Source organism: Mustela nivalis (genome assembly GCF_964662115.1).
Source record: "Mustela nivalis genome assembly, chromosome: 3".
In the NCBI taxonomy this organism is placed as follows: domain Eukaryota; kingdom Metazoa; phylum Chordata; class Mammalia; order Carnivora; family Mustelidae; genus Mustela; species Mustela nivalis.
Genome location: NC_139022.1, coordinates 123,551,962 through 123,570,925, shown reverse-complemented (window position 1 = coordinate 123,570,925; position 18,964 = coordinate 123,551,962). Strand labels below are relative to the sequence as shown.

At 47.6% G+C, this 18,964-nt stretch overlaps 1 protein-coding gene across 3 annotated transcripts in view; it reads left to right on the top strand.

Annotated features, from left to right (window-relative positions):
- The window catches only part of WWC1 (WW and C2 domain containing 1), a 151,553-nt gene that overhangs the window by 58,057 nt on the left and 74,532 nt on the right, over window positions 1-18,964 (top strand). For 2 of the 3 annotated variants that reach the window (XM_082724115.1, XM_082724114.1), the window contains exon 2: window positions 13,725-13,834. The exons of the other annotated variant lie outside the window; for it this stretch is intronic. In XM_082724115.1, coding sequence (XP_082580241.1) covers window positions 13,725-13,834 — 110 coding nt within the window. The remainder of the gene's footprint in view (window positions 1-13,724; window positions 13,835-18,964) is intronic. 3 annotated transcript variants of the gene reach the window in all.

The window sequence follows — 18,964 nt, the reverse complement described above, 5'->3', positions numbered from 1 at the left end:
TTCTCTGAGGGTTTTGACATTGGGTCCCTACAGAGGAGTATGGGAGGCATCCTTCACACTCTAGATTTTCATGACAAAATGGCACCATGAAATGTCGGATCTGGAAGAATTGGTTGAGATGGAGTCCACCCTCCTTGCTTCATTGATGGGGAAGCAGAGACCCGAGGAGGGAAGGGGTCTTGACCGAGGTCACCTGGATGGATATAAGATATGTAGCAGAGCTTCTCCCACAGTCAGGCGGCTAGGAGGCCTGATGACTTCAGAATCCAGATGGGGCCCTTCCACCAATTCTGCTGGACGCACCCTTTGATGTCCAGAGCTCAGGCAGGCCCAGTGTGGAGATCAGCTGATGTCCCAGATCCCTCCCCTTGCCTCTCAAGCTCCTAGATCAATCCCAGAGCAGGTAGGAAGTTTGTGGGATATTAAAAACACTCTACATAGTCTCTTCTGCACCGTGCAGGTAATCTTCCGTGATACCTCTCTCCCTCTCCCTTTCTCCCTCCACAATTCTCTTGGGCCAGTTGGCTAGTCATACCTTCTCCCCTGGCACTGCAGCTGAAGGCGCCTGCCAACCTGTGGGTTTCTTTTCCGTGTGGCTCACCATCTGGAGTGCCCACCTGGCCTCCTTGCAGGGTGTGTGTGCGCGCGTGCATGCAGGCACCCGTGTCCCAGGGCCGGGGTGTTGTGTCCCTTCTCTGTGCATGAATGGCGGCATGCACAAGAGTAAGAGAACAGAGCACAGAAGACAATGCCCAGAAGTCATCCTGGCAGAATGAATGAATAATTCATATTGTATCTGCTGCTTTCCAGGGCTTCCTGAAATAGCTGTTTTAATTGCTTACTTGTTTCACTGCTGACTTTAATTCGGCTGTCTTCAGCGCAGCACACTTCGGTGTTTAATGTTGACTTGCAGGTGGGGCTTTCCCTTCAGGGAATGACACATTCTATTTATTTTCTTCTTTAAAAAGAAACGATGGGAGGAAAATAGGCCCTTAAAGAAAGTCCTATTTCTCAGAGGTGAAAGCCATTCCCTTTTCAACTCCTGTGCAGAGATCCTTTGTAGTCAGGTACTTTAGGGCTCGGTGATCTTGGAAAATAAGGAAGTAGCAGTGAGAGGGGCAGACAAGGTGAGCTTCTGGACTAGATCAGTCTGCGCCCTGTGATGCAATTCGTGAACACTTGGGTGTCTGCAGCATTTCAGATTCTAGGACGCAACCGGATTGTGCTGACTCGTGCTTCCCTAGAGCAGCCAGTTGCAGTGTCAAGGAAAGATATCAGGAAGGCCCTTACCTGCCTGGGTTGCCCACCTAGGCAACCCAGGAAACCACCCTGACCCTGGTGCCCATAGTGGTGGTCGGAGGGGAGTGAGGGAGGACAGTGTCCTGTCCTTCCAGGGCTTTGGCAGGTCACCTCTAGTGTGAAATGTGTGGCCCAGCTTTGAAAAGGCTTCTTCCAGTGGTTCTGGTGGAAAGGCCTGGAGAAGAGGGCGAATTGGAAGCCAGGTGTTTGGAGCCCCTGATAAATGCATATGGCAGCAGCAAGAGGTAGCAAGATACACAGGGCCTGGCCTGATGGAGGTTGTGTGAGTTACAGCCCAAGTTGACAGGTGTCTATCTGAAGACACAGATGACACCAGAAGACCCCTGATGATTGGAGAGATGGTGCCACTGGGCTTTGTGGTCTAGTCCTGCACCTGCAGGACCAAGGTCCTGTAGAGTCTGTAGTCCAGGGACTGTTGACTGCCCCTGCCCCTGCCCCTGCCCCAGGCCCCAACCCTGCTTGACCTTCCGTCTGCAAATGGATGCAAAGGGAAGGGGGCTGTTTAATGTGAAATGAACCAGAAAGAAAATGATCCTCACTGAGGGCCTTCTACATATACAGCAGCTAAGTGGTTGAGAACCTGAGTTTCTAGATCAGATCCAAAAGCTGGCTCTGTGCTCACTGGCTGTGGGACCTCAGACAAGACACTGTTCTGGACAGGAGCTCAGCAAACACTAGCAAGGGGCTGATACAGCCTACCTATAGGGCTGTGCTCAGGGAGAGGCTGAGTCACCATGACAGGACCTGCAGAGTAGGATGGGGAGGCTGAAAGCTTTGATAGAGAAGGAGAGGCATTTCTTGAACACAGGGTTGGCTACCACTTTTTAGAGTCCCTGCAGTTATGAGGTTGGGGATGCTATTATACACCAGTGGGCCCTAGGCATGGTGCCAGGACCAGCAATATCAGCATCCCCAGGGAGCTTGTTACAAAAGCAAATTCTCAGCCCCACCCAGAATCAGAAACCTATTGAATCAGAAAGTATGGGGATGAGTTCTGGCTGTCTGTGAATTCTCAAGTCCTCCAGAGGATTCTGATGCAGTTCAAGGTTGAGAACCACTGCTGTGTACAATAAGGAGATTCCAGGAAGGGTTCTCATAGAATAAATGAATATGGGCGTGGGAAACAGGGGGCAGGTCAGGAAATCTGGGTGGCTGGGAGGATCCCCTCCATCATGGCCATGTGACCTTGGACAAGTACTGGAGACAATCTCAGAAACTCAGTACTGAAAAGTCCTCTAGCAATCACTATGTCATCTTTTCATGATGGGGATGGGGAAATAGTGGCCCAGAATGGGAGAGGGAATTGGCCACCCACAGTCACTCAGTGGCAGAGCTGGGAATTGAGGCCAGTTGGATTTACCTCTCAACTGGCCAAGTGTTCCTGGGTGTGTCAGGTCCCCTCTTTATGCCTCAGTTTGCACATCTGGAAAATGGAGCTGATAAGAGTACTTATAAGATTACTTTAAGCAAATTAAGATTCTGGTACATCAAATATGGGTTTTTTTTTTCTTGACAGTTTTTATTGAGAAATTGATTATTAAAACACACTACATTGTATATATTTAACAAGTGTAACTGGATGAGTTTCGACATACATATGTGTATCTGTGAACTTAGATTTCTTTTAACTCACATACTGCTTTTATACATTACAAAAAGGAAAAAACCCAACTAGATAAACAAAATAAAGCTCCAGTGTTCCTAAAACATCTTCCTATTCAGAATCCAGTTCCTTTTTTAATAAACATTTATTTTATTTAAATTGCAGTATGGTTAACATACGGTGTTATATTAGTTTCATGAATCCAATTCTTAGGAGTTACTTTTTAACCCAGGATTATTGGTGTCTGTGCTTTGAATAGCGTCCTTGTTGCCCTCAAAGTGTTGGTGATATAGCCTTGGTAAAAGGACCCACAGGGGAATTCAAAGTCTTTGGTGCTGGGCTCCAAAGCCAGCAGAAGCCAGCAGCCAGCGTGGCAATCAGGTAGAGTTAGCCTACTTACTTTGCACTCCTGCTTGGGGAATGTTGCTAAACAGGTCAGTTCACTGCCTCCTCAACCCTTCCCCACAACCATTTGGCTCCTAGGGGTTAAAAGTGCTCCACTGTTGTCTTTAGGATTTCATCCCAAGCCAGGACACCTTTGATGTCTGTACACAGGAAGGGAAATCTCCATCAGGATTGCAGGCTGGCTGACAGTGTTGTAAGATGTCAGTAAGCATGGTGACACACAGCCCCACTTCAGGGATGTTAAACAATATTTTTAAATGTGCTGCTTAAGATAACTGGAAGATAGTCTGTGGAAGGGAGCCTGAGTCGTGCCTGCTACTTTGTACAACCTCAACAAAGTCTAGCATTGTTTATTATTATTATTATTATTATTATTACTGTTCTTACTGTAACATACCATAACCAATGCTGAACAGTATTGGTTTCTCTGTTGGTTAAATGAAGGTGGCAGTACATGACACACAGAAAAGTTGTGGAGATAAAGGAAATGATTCCTCTTACATAGAGTATATGGTCCAGTGCCTCATACTTAATTGGCTTTCAGCAAAAGACATTCTCATTATTGTTTCATTGCAACCTTCCCATGCTCTTGACCTTTGCGATGGGTAGCCCAACAGTAGATTAATAAAGGCTAAAACTGTAAAGGGGGCCTTAGAGATACCATATTCCAGCTCCCTTGTTTTAGAGATGGGAAGCCCAGAGAGGGTAGGAAGCCCACAAGCATGGCTATTCTAATGACAACATCAATATTCAAACCCAGATCTTTTCACTCCCCTTCCAGTGCTCTAAGCTGTGCTGTCATGGAAGGATCCCAAAGTAGCCTTCATGGCCAGTTCCTTCTAGGAGGACCAGCTCCTCAGGCCTGCATAATTAGGATGAAGGTCAGAGCTCAAGGAATAGAGAAATGGTCAGATTCCAGGGAGGGGAATCCTCTGCTCTTGGAGCTGGGGGTTCCTGGACAGCTCGGCACCTGGGAAGACCCCTTGGCAACCTAGCTCCTGGGACTGGAAGGAGTAAAAACTGGGAGTTGAATGTTCTCAAGATCCTGACTACAGAAGGGAGCTCTGTATTTGTACCCAGCATTATATGCCAAGTGCTATATTGAGTCATTCCCATGTACTAATTCATCTAGTCTCTGCAAGAACCCTGCAAGGCAGATTTTCTTGACTGCTTTATACCTATGAGGAAACTCGGGCTCAGAGCTGGGGAAAGAATGGACTAAGATTACACAGCTAAGAAGGATGAAACTGGCCCTTTTATAGGGCACAGAACTGCCTTAGCCTAACTCTCAATTCAGGAATGAGGATGAAGGTGGGGCGGAGCTGGATGCAGGACAAACATGCATACCAGGTGCCCTGTTCTGTTGGGGTGTTGGGCTTTCAGGAGATTACCCTCCGAAGAGGAAATGGGCCAAAGGAAGGGCCCTTCTCTCAGCCTTGTCGCTTCATGAGTGGGAACTTCATAGTTTCATTCAGGTTCTTGTCCAATGGTCATTCTCCTTTCAGTATCATAAGGGCAGTTAGCCCAGAAAATACTATCAGTACCTCTATCTTGCAGGATGTTCAGATACTCACTGTGTTTCCTATAGAGCCAAACTCTGCACTGGGTTGGCTTGATCTCTTGGTGTCATGAGTGTGATACAGGCCTGGAGTTGATTCCAGACTTTATTCTCAGCCCTGTCACTGGATTCTTGCATGGCTCTGAGCAAGTCTTCTCTCTCTGTGCCCGAGTCTTCTTAACAGAAGAACAAGGGCATTCATTTGTCAGATTCCAAATCCCCTGCTCAGTTTTATCATTTCTTAATACCTCCGCACCAGAGGCCTCATTTGGACAGCATATATTCTGAAGTTCTGTTTTGTGCATTACCTCATTCAGTTCTCAAACAACACTGTGAAGCAGGTCTAAAAAGTACCTACCTAAAAGGGTTGTTACTAGGGTCAAGTAAGTTAATATCCACAAAGTGCTTGGAAAAGTTCTTGGCATGCGGTAAGTATTTAATAAATGTGTCTTTTTCCCTGTTTTTCAAATTTGAAAACGGAGCTACAGAGAGTTTAAATGACTTGCCCAAGGTCGCACAGCTCGAAAATGGCAGAGCCTGGATGCAAACCCAGGAGTCTAGCTCCAGAACCCTGTGTTCTTAACTACTACTCTATGCTGCCTTTAGGTAAGACAGAAGTTAGAGTAACATGTTATAGAGCAAGGGTACTGTGTGCAACAGGAGTGTGGCTCACCATAGGCATGCTAATTCTCCTTTTATTTATTTTTTTTTTAATTTTTTTTTTATTTATTTATTTGACAGATAGAGATCATAAGTAGGCAGAGAGGCAGGCAGAGAGAGAGAGAGGAGGAAGCAGGCTCTCCGCGGAGCAGACAGCCCGATGCAGGGCTCGATCCCAGGGTCCTGGGATCATGACCTGAGCCGAAGGCAGAGGCTTTAACCCACTGAGCCACCCAGGCGCCCCTCCTTTTAAACACAGCGCTGTCGGAGCACCTGGCTGGCTCAGTGGGTTAAAGCCTCTGCCTTCAGCTCAGGTCATGATCTCAGGGCCCTGGGATCGAGCCCCACATCGGGCTCTCTGCTTGGCGGGGAGCTTCCTTCCTCTTCTCTCTCTCTGCCTGCCTCTCTATCTACTTGTGATCTCTGTCTGTCAAATAAATAAATAAAATCTTAAAAACAAAACAAAACACAGAGATGTAATAGGCAAACAGGCTATTGCAGAATGTGGGCTGAATTTGGCCTTCCGCTTGTCAGTTGGCCGTGCCTACTCTAGTGCACAATCTGGTTCTCAGCACAGTAACCTTAAATCCCAGCAAGTGATATGCAGAGGGGTAGCAGCATGGATTCACCCCTGTCCATGAGCTGGAAGAAGTTGTGGAATGGATAGACACAGAGACCTGGGAATGGAAGCAGAGGAGGGGCCTGGCCCAAGAACTCAGTGAGGGCAGAGTAAAGACAAGATTTAGGAGGGGCGTGAGCCACCTGTGTGTGTGGGAAAGGGGCAGCCTAAAAAGGAGAGGGAAGCATGGAGAACAGTCTGGAACCTTCCCTCTGGTTTGCTCCCTCCTCTTCTTTTCCCCATAAAAGAATTCCAGGAGTGGGAGTGACCAGGCCAAGAAAGCCTCCAGATAATCCAGCCCCACCAAAGTAGGGAAGCAGAGACGTCTGGGGGTAAAAACGCCAGGATATTGAGATCGGTGTTTTGAGAGTGGAGGGAGGGAGGGAAGTGTTCTCTTAAGAACGAGAGTTTAGAAGGCCCTAGTGTAAACACCTCCTCCAGAGAGCACATTATGAGAGCCAAACCCACTCCGGCTGCCATTTCCCAACTCCTGGTTTAATTTCCAAAAAGGGAGTGTGTACTCAGTGCCAGCCCCTGGAGTACAGTGCGGCGTGTATTGGTGCTTAACCTGGACACTTATTTTGCCTCCGTTTCCCCATCATGGAAATAAGGATAGAAAACCCAGCTCATAATACCAGCTAATGTTGGTTGAGCCCCGTGTGCCATGGGCTCAGCACAGCTGATTTGAACATCCCCACTTTTCGGACAAAGAAGCAAATTGGGGCAGGTTAGGGTTCATGCCCAAGGCCAAAGAGTAAGTGACTGCATGGGGTTGCAGGGGGCTGACTCTAGAGCCTGTTGGGGTGAAGGGTGCTGCTACCGAGGGTCACGGACATGTCTGATCCCTGAGACGGAAGACGGGCATGATTCTCATGGTGCACAGAACACAAGTCCTCCCTACAGATCCCGTTAACAACCCGCATCTACTCAGGGCTCCTTCCGCGCCAGGTTCTGCGCGGAGCACTCTATGTGGGTTATCTCCTTTAATCCCCACCACACCCTATGAGATCGGGACTTCAAGTTTCACAGAGAAGGACACTCCTCCTAAAGAGGTTATGTAACATGCCCCTGGTTGTGGAAGAGGTACAGCGTGGGATCCTGAGCCTTTGTGGGTAATAGCTAGTCTGCGTCCTCAGCAACTGTGAAGCTGACCACCATCTTCTTCTTCCTGCCTGGGCTCCTTCCTCCTCCAGCCTTTCCTGACTATCCTGTTGCCTAACTCTCTCCGGTCTTCCAACTCCTGGGCCTTTTCACGTCTGAACGGCTGACCTAGCAGCCTATCAACCATCCCTACATCCTCTAATTAATTGCCTGTGGTCTACAGCCCCAGTTAGCATGGCCACCTCATACACAGTCACCAAATGCCGTGGTGATGGCTCACTGCCTGTTTTAAGAGTGAACCTTGCTCCCTGGCCAGACCCACTGCTCTTGAAGGCAGAAATAAGGCTTATTCAAATGTCAGAGTCCCCCTGGTGTCTAGTGTGGGACCCTGTGGTGTCCCTGCAGTAAATGGTTGTTGCTTGGAGGACTACCGGAAGTGGCGGGGAGAGAAGGAAAGCAGAGGGTGAGGCAGGGAGCTTCTCTACGTCTGCTTCTGCAGCCTAGTTTAGAGGTGGCACTTACAAAAGAAGCCGGTCCTCTGCGTCCCTGTGCCTCCACCCCATCACTTACAACAGAAAGAAGTGTTAGGTGGCTTTTTCCCCCTCAAACTCACCAGCATCATCCCACCCCAACTAGCCCTTGCCATTGCTTCCCCCCATGGGGTCTCTGCTCAATGATCGCCTTCTGCAAGAGGCTTCCTCTGACACTCCCTCCCTTCCTCTCCTCTCCCCCATGACCCTTGATCCCACCACCCCTGTGACATTTTTCTGCACAGCATAAATCTCTGCCATGAGGGACTTTGGCAGCTTGCTTCCTGGTTGGGGTGTGTCTCCCGACCAGAATGTCAGGGCAGGTCCCTGTCCGTCTGGTTCACTTCTGCCGTTGGCGTCGATGAAGTTTCAGCCGGGTTCAGTGTGCCCAGTCCTCCTCACAAACTCTGAGATGGTTGTTTTTTCCACACACCCGCCCCCCACGCCCTCAGTTGTGAGAGATGTCTGAATAAAGGTGTTTGGACGGGTCTGACTTAAAGGAAGGGAGGACTTCCAATATGGCACTTTCTCAATGCCCACCCCAGCCTTCAGCATGCCAAAGGTGAAGGGGACATGCGGCCCTGTTCTGCAGCAGCCTGGAGGTGAGGCTGCGGGGGTCGGAGTTGTGCAATGGAAGCTATGGGAACTATGCATGGGAAACACCCCCAGGCGGAGAAGCCTGCCGCCCCGGGCTTCTTGTGCCTGGGCGGGAGGAGAGGTTCAGCTGAAAGTTTGGACAGTTCTTGGCTTGCAGCCTGGAGGGCCCTTTAGAAAGTGATCCCGCCCAGCTGTCCTTCGAAGAGAGCTCACTCCCGGGGCCAGCATCCTGCTGGACAGCGATAAAGAGGTTGCTGTGGGAAGCATTCGGATCGCTGGGGAAGCAGTAGGAACATGAAAGATAGGTTACTCGTTCCTCAGTCCCCAGGGAATCACCACCCAGTGTTAGACTTGGCAAGAGGTCTTCCGTTCCTTCTCTGAGCTGCCTTGCTCAGAAAGGATGCAGCATCTGAATACCGAATACTGGCCCTAGCGATCTGGGAGCCCCTGTCACATGACGCCATGGCAGGAGGGCAGGGAGCCTGTGTTCCTGGACAGGTGGGCCGGTGAGGTCCCTGTACTGTGCTCCCCATAGGGTGCTCCTGGCAGAGCCTACCTGTCTCCAAGGTGACACATCCGGGCCACTTCTCCAGGAGGGCCTATTGTGAAACATTCAGGAATGTTTGTGTTCCTTCAGAGATTTGTAATTAAGAAGAGGCAGAACTAGTTTTCTCTTGGCACTCTTCCTTCCCTCCCTCTTGTCCCTCCAGCATTTGGGCCATTTTGATCTCATGATTGGGGTTTTCGGTAGCCCAGGACAGGGGGGCTGGAGACCACTCCAAAGCTTGAAATGGGGTGAATCGCTTCACTGGAGGGTGGGGGCTGGGAGTTCCAGGCAAGCCCCCAAGTCCGGGCCGCATCTGAAAGCGGACATCTCTTCCCAGCCCACATTCTTGGCACTTGCCCAAGGGGAAACATTGTAGGCCAGAGAAGCACCCACCGTTTCCCAGAGGGCACTGGTTTAAACAGACGGTTCTCTCTGGCAGGAAGAGTGAATGTCTGCACGTGCATATATGTGTGTGTGTGTGTGTGTGTGTGTGTGTGTTTAAATCTTTGTGCAACTAAAATCACTTCTCTTCATCCTGATTCTCTGAATGACACATTGCTGCACACTGAATAATTCATCTCCCTCTTGGCATTTGTTCCAGAGAGAATCTTGCTGTCCAGATTTCTTGTAAGTTGCATAGTCTTCCCATAGAAGCGTTTTCTCTTTCCCATGGAAGCGCTCTGGGAGCTAGGCTCTCAGCCCTCTGGCTTTTCCCCCAAGGTTGCATCAGAGGGGAACCCTGAATATCAAACCAGAGCCCCCCTCCTCCTCGGGCCCGCTCCTTCCAACGCCGGGTCCTCTTGACTCACTCTTCTCTACCCCGATGGGCACGCTGTCTGTGTTCACTGCATGTGGAAGTTGGCATCTCAGTGGGGTGGTCTCAAGACAGTCACATTACTGAACCTTGTAGCTGATGTTCATCTCACTTCTGACTTCCCCGTGTCGAAGGCCGGAACCATCAGCGGAATTCAGGGTTTTCTGGAAAAGTGATGCATTTTGGTGTTTCAGACCTGCCCATCTCCAGTCCCCCTCCCCACTGAGAGAGTTCAGTGAATTAGTGGCATTGGTGACTTGGGTGACTTTGAAACATTTGATTTTCTTTTCGTCAAGCAGCTCTGCATGATCCAAGTGTATTGAACATCTTTGTACCAAGACACTGATGACCAAAGGTGCAAATGTGCGAAAGCTCCAGGGCCCTTTGCCTGCAGACTGGCCTCTGTCATTACTTGTATCTGGAGCTTACTCTGTGCTCCAGGTTGCTGTGAGACTCACTCGGTCTTGTTCATTCATGTTCGCAAAGCTCTGGTTTGGGAATCAAGTAGGTGGGCTTTAGGTGATGCTTCTGGGGTTTACTAACTGTGTGGTACTGGGCACATTTTCTCATTTGTAAAATGGAGTAAGAGTGCCTGCTACCCGGAGAGAGAGAACATGATATATATAACTTGCTTTCTAGGCCTACATTTAGCCATTATTAAATATTTTAATTATACTGATATATGAACATTACAGAGAAATTAGTAAAAACAATTACATTAGAAACCATGTACCAAGATGACATTTTAATGTACATCTTTCCAGTTTCCCTTCTTTATGTGCTGCTGAAGCAAGCACCCAGTTTCTCTTCTACACACACACACACACACACACACACACAGATTTGTAGGCAAAATATACAATAACAATATCCTGTAGATTTTCTCTTCCAACGGTGTTGTTTTTCTCATAATATATGAGATCATCCTCCCATATTAGCAACATATAGAACAATACATCATTATTTGTCATTCCTACATATTCATTATCATAGTCACCCATTCCGCAAATATTTATTGAGCACCTGTTGTGGGGGACCCAGGGATCTCTTGCTTAGATGCACCATTGGATGAAACCACTTAATTGATCCCCAGGGAAGAATTATGAAAGGTGCTGATCCAGAGGATCTGTCAGAAGGGGCATATCTTCTTGGTTTTCTGGATTACAGACAGTATATGTAATAAGATTCATATTTCTGTGGGTATGCCTGTGTGGCTCAGTCAGTTAAGCACCTGCCTTCAGCTCAGGTCGTGATCCCTGGGATTGAGCCCTGCATTGGTCTATCTGTTTAGCGGGTAGAAGCCCTGCTTCTCCCTCTCCCTTGGCTGCTCCCACTGCTTGTGCTCTCTCTGCCAAAGAAATAAATAAAATCTTTTAAAAGAGAGAGAGAGAGAATTCATATGTGTGCAGCCGGGCTGGCAGGCAGAGATTTCAGGGCAGAGAGCGGGGAGAGGAATGAGCCAGAAAGGAAGGTCTGACTGGTGCATTCCTCCTCCCTCCCAGATCTTTCTGTCCTCAGTAATACAGTGACTCCCTGTGGAAGGGTATGCCCGTGGGTGGAGTTTTCAGAGACTCTCAGAGATTTGCTGTATAAAATGATGTTGGAGGAGATTAGATTCCTGGTGGTCACTGATCTTCATTCTCCATAAGGAAGAGGAAACAAACCACCTGGTGAAGTTTGAGGATGGGGAGGCACTGTGGCACGTGGCCTTTAGTTTCTGAAGTCTGTGCAGGGCATGGGGGATGGTGGCGTGGGCTGAAGACAGCTTTGCAGGAACTTTATCCAAACTGACACAGGTGTGCCTGAATGAAGAGCCTTCTTTGTGGAGGGAGGTCCTCATCCCCTGTGTGTCTTCTCCATTTTCCCCCCTTTGATTCTACAGTGGCTTATGATTTTCCACAGGACTCGGGAGGTACACGGAGAATGTCAGCTTTCGAGAGAACCCTGTAGCTCACAACAGGAGCACTGGAGACCGATTTGAAGTCCCAGACTTGTCACTGACTTGGAGAATGTTATTTTGTCTTTTTCAGCCTCAGTCTCCCCTTCCGGGAAATGGAGATAACAGTAGTGTTTTCTGAGCACTCATTCCTACCAGGATCTGTGCTACATGTTCCTAAAACACGACATTCTTTAACCTAACCAACAATCTGGACAGTTGCTACTATTATCCCCACTTCTCAGATAAAGATACTGAGACTCAGGGGCACCTGGGTGGCTCCTTTGGTTAAGTGTCTGACTCTTGATTTTAGCTCAGGTCATGGTCATGAGATCAAACCGTGCCTGGGGCTCTACACTCAGCAGGGAGTCTGCTTCTCTTTCTCTCCCTCTGCCCCTCTCCCCTGACCTCAGTCACATTCTCTCTCTCTCTCTTCTCTCTCCCCCAAATAAATAAATCTTTAAAAAAGAAAGGGGGGCATGGGGCACCTGGATGGCTCAGTCAGTTAGGCATTCAACTCTAGATTTTGGCTTATGCATGAGCTCAGGGTCATAAGATCAAGCCCCGCATCAGGCTCTGCACTCAGCATGGAGCCTGCTTGAGGTTCTCTCTCTCCCTTTCCCTCTGCCCCATCCCCCCAACCTCTCTAAAAAAAAATTAAAAATAAAAAACTGAAGCTCAAAGAGATTAAGTTGCCAAACCCACACACCACCCTAAGGGATGCTCACTGAATCCTTCCTCTATGGAGCAGAGTCTGTTGCATATCCTAGATCCCTCTGGCTTCATCGTCATCGACTCCCACAATACAACAGTGAATTACTGACTAACTAACGGAAGCTTTTGGATTCTCATTTATTCAGTCAGGAGGTACTTTTTGCAGCCTGCCTGACTTGGATATATGATGGCACATGAACTTACCACGTCCTGTCCGCAGGGGCCCTTTCAGTGTTTCTTTCTCCCCTCATATATTTTTCTTTAAGTCTGACTTGGAGTGAGTATAGAAAAGGAGATTGCACAGCATAAGAGAGAGGGTAGTTTCCCGAGGCCTGGAGGGAAGGTCTTCATCAGAACTCTGAGACCCCATCCAGTTCTTTCTCTTCCTCTCCTATTGTACCTCAGCTTGCCACTCTATCCAAAGAGTGATGAAACAGAGCCTTCTGGTCTTCCAGGATTGGGAAGGGGTGGGAACACACAGGAGAGGAAGAACATCTGAATGTGTATTTTAAGCAGAGTCCGCAATGGGAGAAACCAAAGGCTTTCCGGAGGGGCTGCTCAGACCCACTGGCTGAAATGTTTGACTGATGGCTTGTGCTCTTTTCCAGGCTTCACAGCCCTTAATTCATTTGGTTGGATGATTTGTCTTCTCACTTAGCCACCAAGTGGGTAATTACCACCACTGCCCACCAAAATGGGGTCTTAGAGGGTGGTTATTACTAAAAAGATCGGTTTGGTCTGGATTGTTTAGGGAAGGACAGTGGTGGGTGTAGGCATTTGGGGACCTGCTCAGGAGGAAAATAAATACTTCTTTTGGCCAAATTCATAGGGATAGGACATCTGCTATTCTAGATGCTGCTGTAAGCCAGCTTTCCAGAGGACTAGTGGGCGTGACAAACATGGGATAGACCCCGAATGAAGAATGGGGGTGGGGTGGGCAGGTGAGTTGCAGATGAAGGAGCTAGAGAGGGCTAGAGTCTGAGTCCAGAAACAAGACTTGACATTTGAACCCTTTTCCTCAAACCCCCCAGAGATCCAGCAACAGAGGCCCAAAGAAGGAAGATGACTTGGTCAAATCATTTCCAAATTCGTGGCAAAGCTGGGACCAGAATGCAGATTCCCCACCTCGCTACTGGGTGATCTAATCCAGTCACCTTCCTGGGACAACAGGGATCATGGGGACAGCAGAGCCGGGGCCAGGGCGAAGTCTGTGGCTCTGTCGGGCCAGCCCAGAGGAACAGGGAGGCTGACAGAAGCAAGGAGTTGCAAGGTCTTGGGGACGGTGGGCTGATGGAGTCTGTTTCTCCTCTCCCTTGCCAGGTACACCAAACCGCTCACCTTTGCTGACTGCATTAGTGATGAGTTGCCGCTAGGATGGGAAGAGGCGTATGACCCGCAGGTTGGAGATTACTTCATAGACCACAATACCAGTAAGTGCCTGGCCAGCCTCCCTTCCCCTTCCTGCACCCCATCCCTCTACCTCTACACCCACCCCCCTCCCCGAGTCTGAAAGAGCTGCCGGCAAAGGCTCTTAAAGCCAGATTGTGTTTTGTTTTATGTGGAGTTAGATAGAGATGTCGATGTGGATATAGATAGATAATGTATGCTTGTACAAAATAACCATTTAGAAGGGTTTTAAATAGAATCTAAAACTCTCCCCCCTTGCAACCCAGCTCCCCAGTTTTGCAGAAGCAGCCACTGCTAATAATTTCTTGTGTATCGTTCCGGAAATGTTCCAATTGTATGTTTGTGTGTACATGCATCTATTCTTTTGTTATTTTCTTTTTTTAATATATCTCCATTTTTGGTGCCTACATTTTTTTTTTTTCCCATGTGAGGCAGATGTGTCATTGTCATTACCAGGCCATTTTGGAACCAGAACCCCAGCATGTCCCTAGCAGCATGCGCATGCCTGTCTCTGTAGTGGATAGGCATCAGTGTGTGTCTCCGGCCCATCATACTGGTCAGCCCATCCTCACTTTGTGCCCGTGATCCAAGTATCCTGATCCAGAGTGCACATTCCTAGGGTCTCTGTCTCTGGGACTGTGCTGGAGGGATAGATTGAGAAAGGGACAAGAAAGGAACAGGCATATTGGCTGACAGGTAGAGGAACTCAGGTCATGGTCCCCCCCAGCCAGGGAGAGTTGTTGTGTATTTGGGCTTCATCGTGTCCTCTGAGATCTGCTGCCCCATTTGTCCGAGGCCTGTCTCACTCTCAACTTCTGAAGTGTAGGATTCCCTTTGTCCTTTCAGGCCAGAGGAAAGTGGGCTGAAATGGGATGTGCCTGGCCAAGCCTGAAGGCTGAGAATAGGGTAGGAAATACTAATAGCCCCTGGTCACTGAACATACATCCTGTGCCTTGTGTTCAGCGAGGCACCAGACAGGCGTCATCTCGTTTCATCCTCCCAGCTCCCCTGTGGGGTGTTAGGAGGAATATCCCCATCTTAGACAGAACTTAGAAGTCGTAACTGGCTGCTTAACACTAAGAGCGAAAATGCGGTACAGCTGGGATTTGAACTGGTACCAGGGAGGCAAGTTGTGCCTCCCCATTCAGTTCCTCCTCAGGTTTCCACTAGCACCCGGCCAGGCTCTATTGTGCCGCTCATCACTTGGCGGTATGACTGTTTGCCTGTTATAAAGCAAGGCAGTGTCTCATTCATTGCTCCATTCCCAGGCCTGTGTTTGGTAAGGCACATAGTAGGTGTGCACTTGACCTTTGTTAAATAGCAAAGGGCATACGTGCATGAATTCATGACTGAGTGAATGAATGAGCCGACTTCATTGAAGAGTTTCTGAGGGACAGCTAATGGCATTAATTGCTTTTGGGGGGGTAGCAGAGGTTTTTATTAGCACTCATGATTGCATGCTGGATAATGAGAAGTAAATATGCCTAATTGAGTGTGTGCGGGGAATGAGGTTAATGTTTGGAGGGCTGCACAGTATGCTGGGTTAAACACTGATGTATAGGGACCCTAACCAGTTCTTTCCTTCTGTCTAATTGCTGAGTTCATCCCCCTCGTTAAAATCTGATGGCGAGAGCGGGATTTTACAGTGCTTCTGGGAGTTGCAGGAGAACTAGGAGGGAGGAAGGAGTAGCAGGCACCAGCAGAATTTATTCTTGAGAGGATGAGGGCCGAAACGGGGTGTATGGGCAGGTGAGTAAATGGGGGCCACCATAAGAAGAATTCTGCCTGAGAGTTTTACCAGCTCTCAGGCTAGCAGGTGCCTTTTGCTTTGAACGTGTTCTCCTTGGAGGGAGGACACCACCTCTGCAGAAGGAGCCAGGGGTGGAAGTGGTGTGACTGTGACCCTCCAGGAGGCCCAGGCGTTCAGAGCCGTGGACTTGGACCAGTCCTCCATGTGTGTATTGTTCATGGACAGAAATTACCTTCTTGAGTTATAGACCCAATAGAATGGAACAAGTTAAATCTACTATCCAACATTCATTCAGTCAGCAAATATTCACTGACCACCTGTCATGTTCCAGGCACTGTTCTCACAACTTGGGATACATGACGAGTTGCAGAATGGCAATGATTCTTGCTCTTAGCTGAAACTCAATGGACTGTACCATGCAGGGGGCCCTTATTTGTCATTTTTAATGCATCAAATAGATGGAGTGATACATGTTAACACATAAAACAAATGCACCATAATTGCCCTCATTGCTCGCCTTTTGTGTTATTTCCATTTATTTGTTATAAATAAATAAAACCAAAGGGAGAATCCTTATTCATACTGCTTCTCTCCTTTGTGATAATTTCCTTTCTGTTTCCAAATACAGGGTCACTAAGTGAAAGGTCATGAAAATTTTTTGAGACTTCTGGTCCATATTCCTAGGTTGATAAGTATTTCCAGAAAACTGTAGCAGTCTGTATTGCCACCGGCAGCAAGGGTACTGTTTTCCTCATACCTTGATCAGTATGGGGTTATTTTCATTTCTTTATTATTTGATAAATTCTTCATAGGTTGAAACTGTTACTTCCCTACTTTTCATTTGCATAGTAACAAGGTTGGGCATTCTCCAGATGTTCAGCTGTTTTTAAGAGGATTTTTAAAGCCCTTGGAGAATACAGTAGTGTTAGCCACGTGGGTGGGTGTGTGGTGTGTGGAGGAGGTCGGGGGTGGAATGCAGAGTTCGGGAGTGTGGAGAACGTGTGGAATGTGTTTGCAGGTTGAGGTTGGGAGCATGAGAGAGGACAGAGAAGGGGTTCTCAATGATGGTTTCACTCAGTCGGCTAAATGTTTGTTGGCAGTAGCTGCCTTTTGGGGAGAAAGAGAATGGGGAATGCTGTTTTATGTAGCCAACTTTGTAACCTGCTGAGTGATTAAACTGTGTCTATGTATGGCTTTAATAAAAAGGAAAACTGAAAAGCAGCTAGACAAGGTGATGTGAAAGATCCTGCCGGAGTGTAAAGGTATCTGTTTGGGTTTGATGGGCTTAGGGAAGGGGAGTATGAGTGGAAGAGGCTGGGCCTGGGAGGACCCCCTCAGAGTAAGACTAATTCAGGACTAATTTAGGATTAACAGCTGTTAACAGCTTTTAACACAATACCATAGAACCCCCTGGGCACTTTTGAAAAGCCTGGTGTTCTAAAGGACAGTTTTTTCAACAGTTGCTGGGACAGCTGGCCCACATGGAAAAAAGTACACCTGCACTTCTGTCCCTACCTCACACCATACATAAACATAAACTCAAATTGACCATAGACCCAAACATAAAAGGGAGAGCTAGGAGAGCATAGGAGAAAAATTTTCAAGATTTGAAGGTAAGCAAAGATTTTTTTTTTTTGGACAAGACCCAAAAAACACTAACTATAAATGGAGCTTCATCGAATTTAAACCTGCATTGTTAAAAGACACCGTTAAGAAACTGGAAAGGCAAGCCACAGATAAGGAAAAGATATTTACAACACTGACATCTGACACAGGACCCATATCAAGAATATATAAAGAACTCTTACATCTTACAGCTCAATAGTAAGAAGCCCAGCAACCCAATTAAAAATACAAGCAAGAGATTTTTAAAAGACACTTCACTAAAGACATACAAATGGCCAATAAACACATAAAAGTATGCTTTCAGCATCAGTCCTTAGGGCAACGCAAATTAAAGACTGCAGGGAGGTACCACTCATACCCACTGGAATGGCTAGAATGAAAAAGATGAACAGTGCCAGTTGCTGGTGAGGATGTGGAGGAACTGGAACTCTAATACATTAAGGGTGAGAATGTCGATCAGAACCAACATTGTGGGGACTAACTTGCCAGTTTCTTATTCAGTATATGCTTGCCATACAAACCAGTAATTCTACTGCTGGATAGTTTTACCTGGGAGAGATGCAAACAGATGCCCATATAAAGACTTGTGCATGCATGTTCATTAAAGCTATTCATAATAATCCACAACTAGAGGGGTGCCTGGGTGGCTCAGTCATTTAAGCATCTGCCCCTTGATTTTGGCTTAGGTCATGAACTCAGGGCTCTGAGATCAAGTCCTGCATCAAGCCCTGAGCATCAGGCCCCATGTTCAGTGGGGTGTCTACTTGAGAATTCTTTTTCTCCCTCTCCTTCTGCCCCCTCCTGCTCGTGTGTGTGCTTTCCTTCACTCTCTCTCAAATAAATAAATCTATTTTTAAAAATCCAAAATTAGAGGGAGGCCTGGGTGGCTCAGAGGGTTGGGCCTCTGCCTTCAGCTCAGATCATGATCCCGGGGTTCAGGGTTCGAGCCCCACATCGGGCTCTCTGCTCATTGGAGAGCCTGCTTCTCCCCCACGCTGCCTGCCTGCTTGTGATCTCTCTCTTCCTCTTAAATAAATAAATAAATAAATAAGTAAAATCTTTTTTTTTTTTAAAAGAATAAATAAATAAATAAATAAATAAAATCCTAAACTAGAAACAAAAGTTTATCAAAAAGTGAATTATGATAAGTTCACACAATAGAATATTATTCAGTGAGGCTCCTGGGTGGCTCAGACGGTTAAGCATCTGCCTTCAGGTCATGATCTCAGGATTTTGGGATCGAGCCCCACATCAGGGCTCCCAGCTCAGCAGGAAGCCTGCCTCTCCCTCTCCTCCCTGCTTGTGCTCTCCGTTGCTCTGTCTCTCTCTCTCAAATAAATAAAATCTTAAAAAAAAATTTATTCAGCAATACCAAGAAACAGGTCAGCGATAAAAACAACATAAATGAGGAGCACCTGGGTGGCTCAGTTGTTATGCATCTGCCCTTGGCTTGGGTCATGATCCCAGGGTCCTCAGAGCCCCACATCAGGTTCCCTGCTTGGCATGATGCCAGCTTCTCCCTCTCCCATTCCCCCTGCTTGTGTTCCCTTTCTCACTGTCTCTCTCTCTGTCAAAAAATAAATAAAATAAAATCTTCAACAAAAAAAAAAAAAACTCCAAACAAATCATAAATGAGTCTCAAAAGCCTTAGACTGAGCATGAGAAGCAAGGCCCAGGGAGAACACGCTGTACGGGGTCCATTGATACCAAGTTATAAACAGGCAGAAGCGGAGGGAGGAGGGGGTGGGGGGCTACTGGGAAAAAGAGTACAGGGATT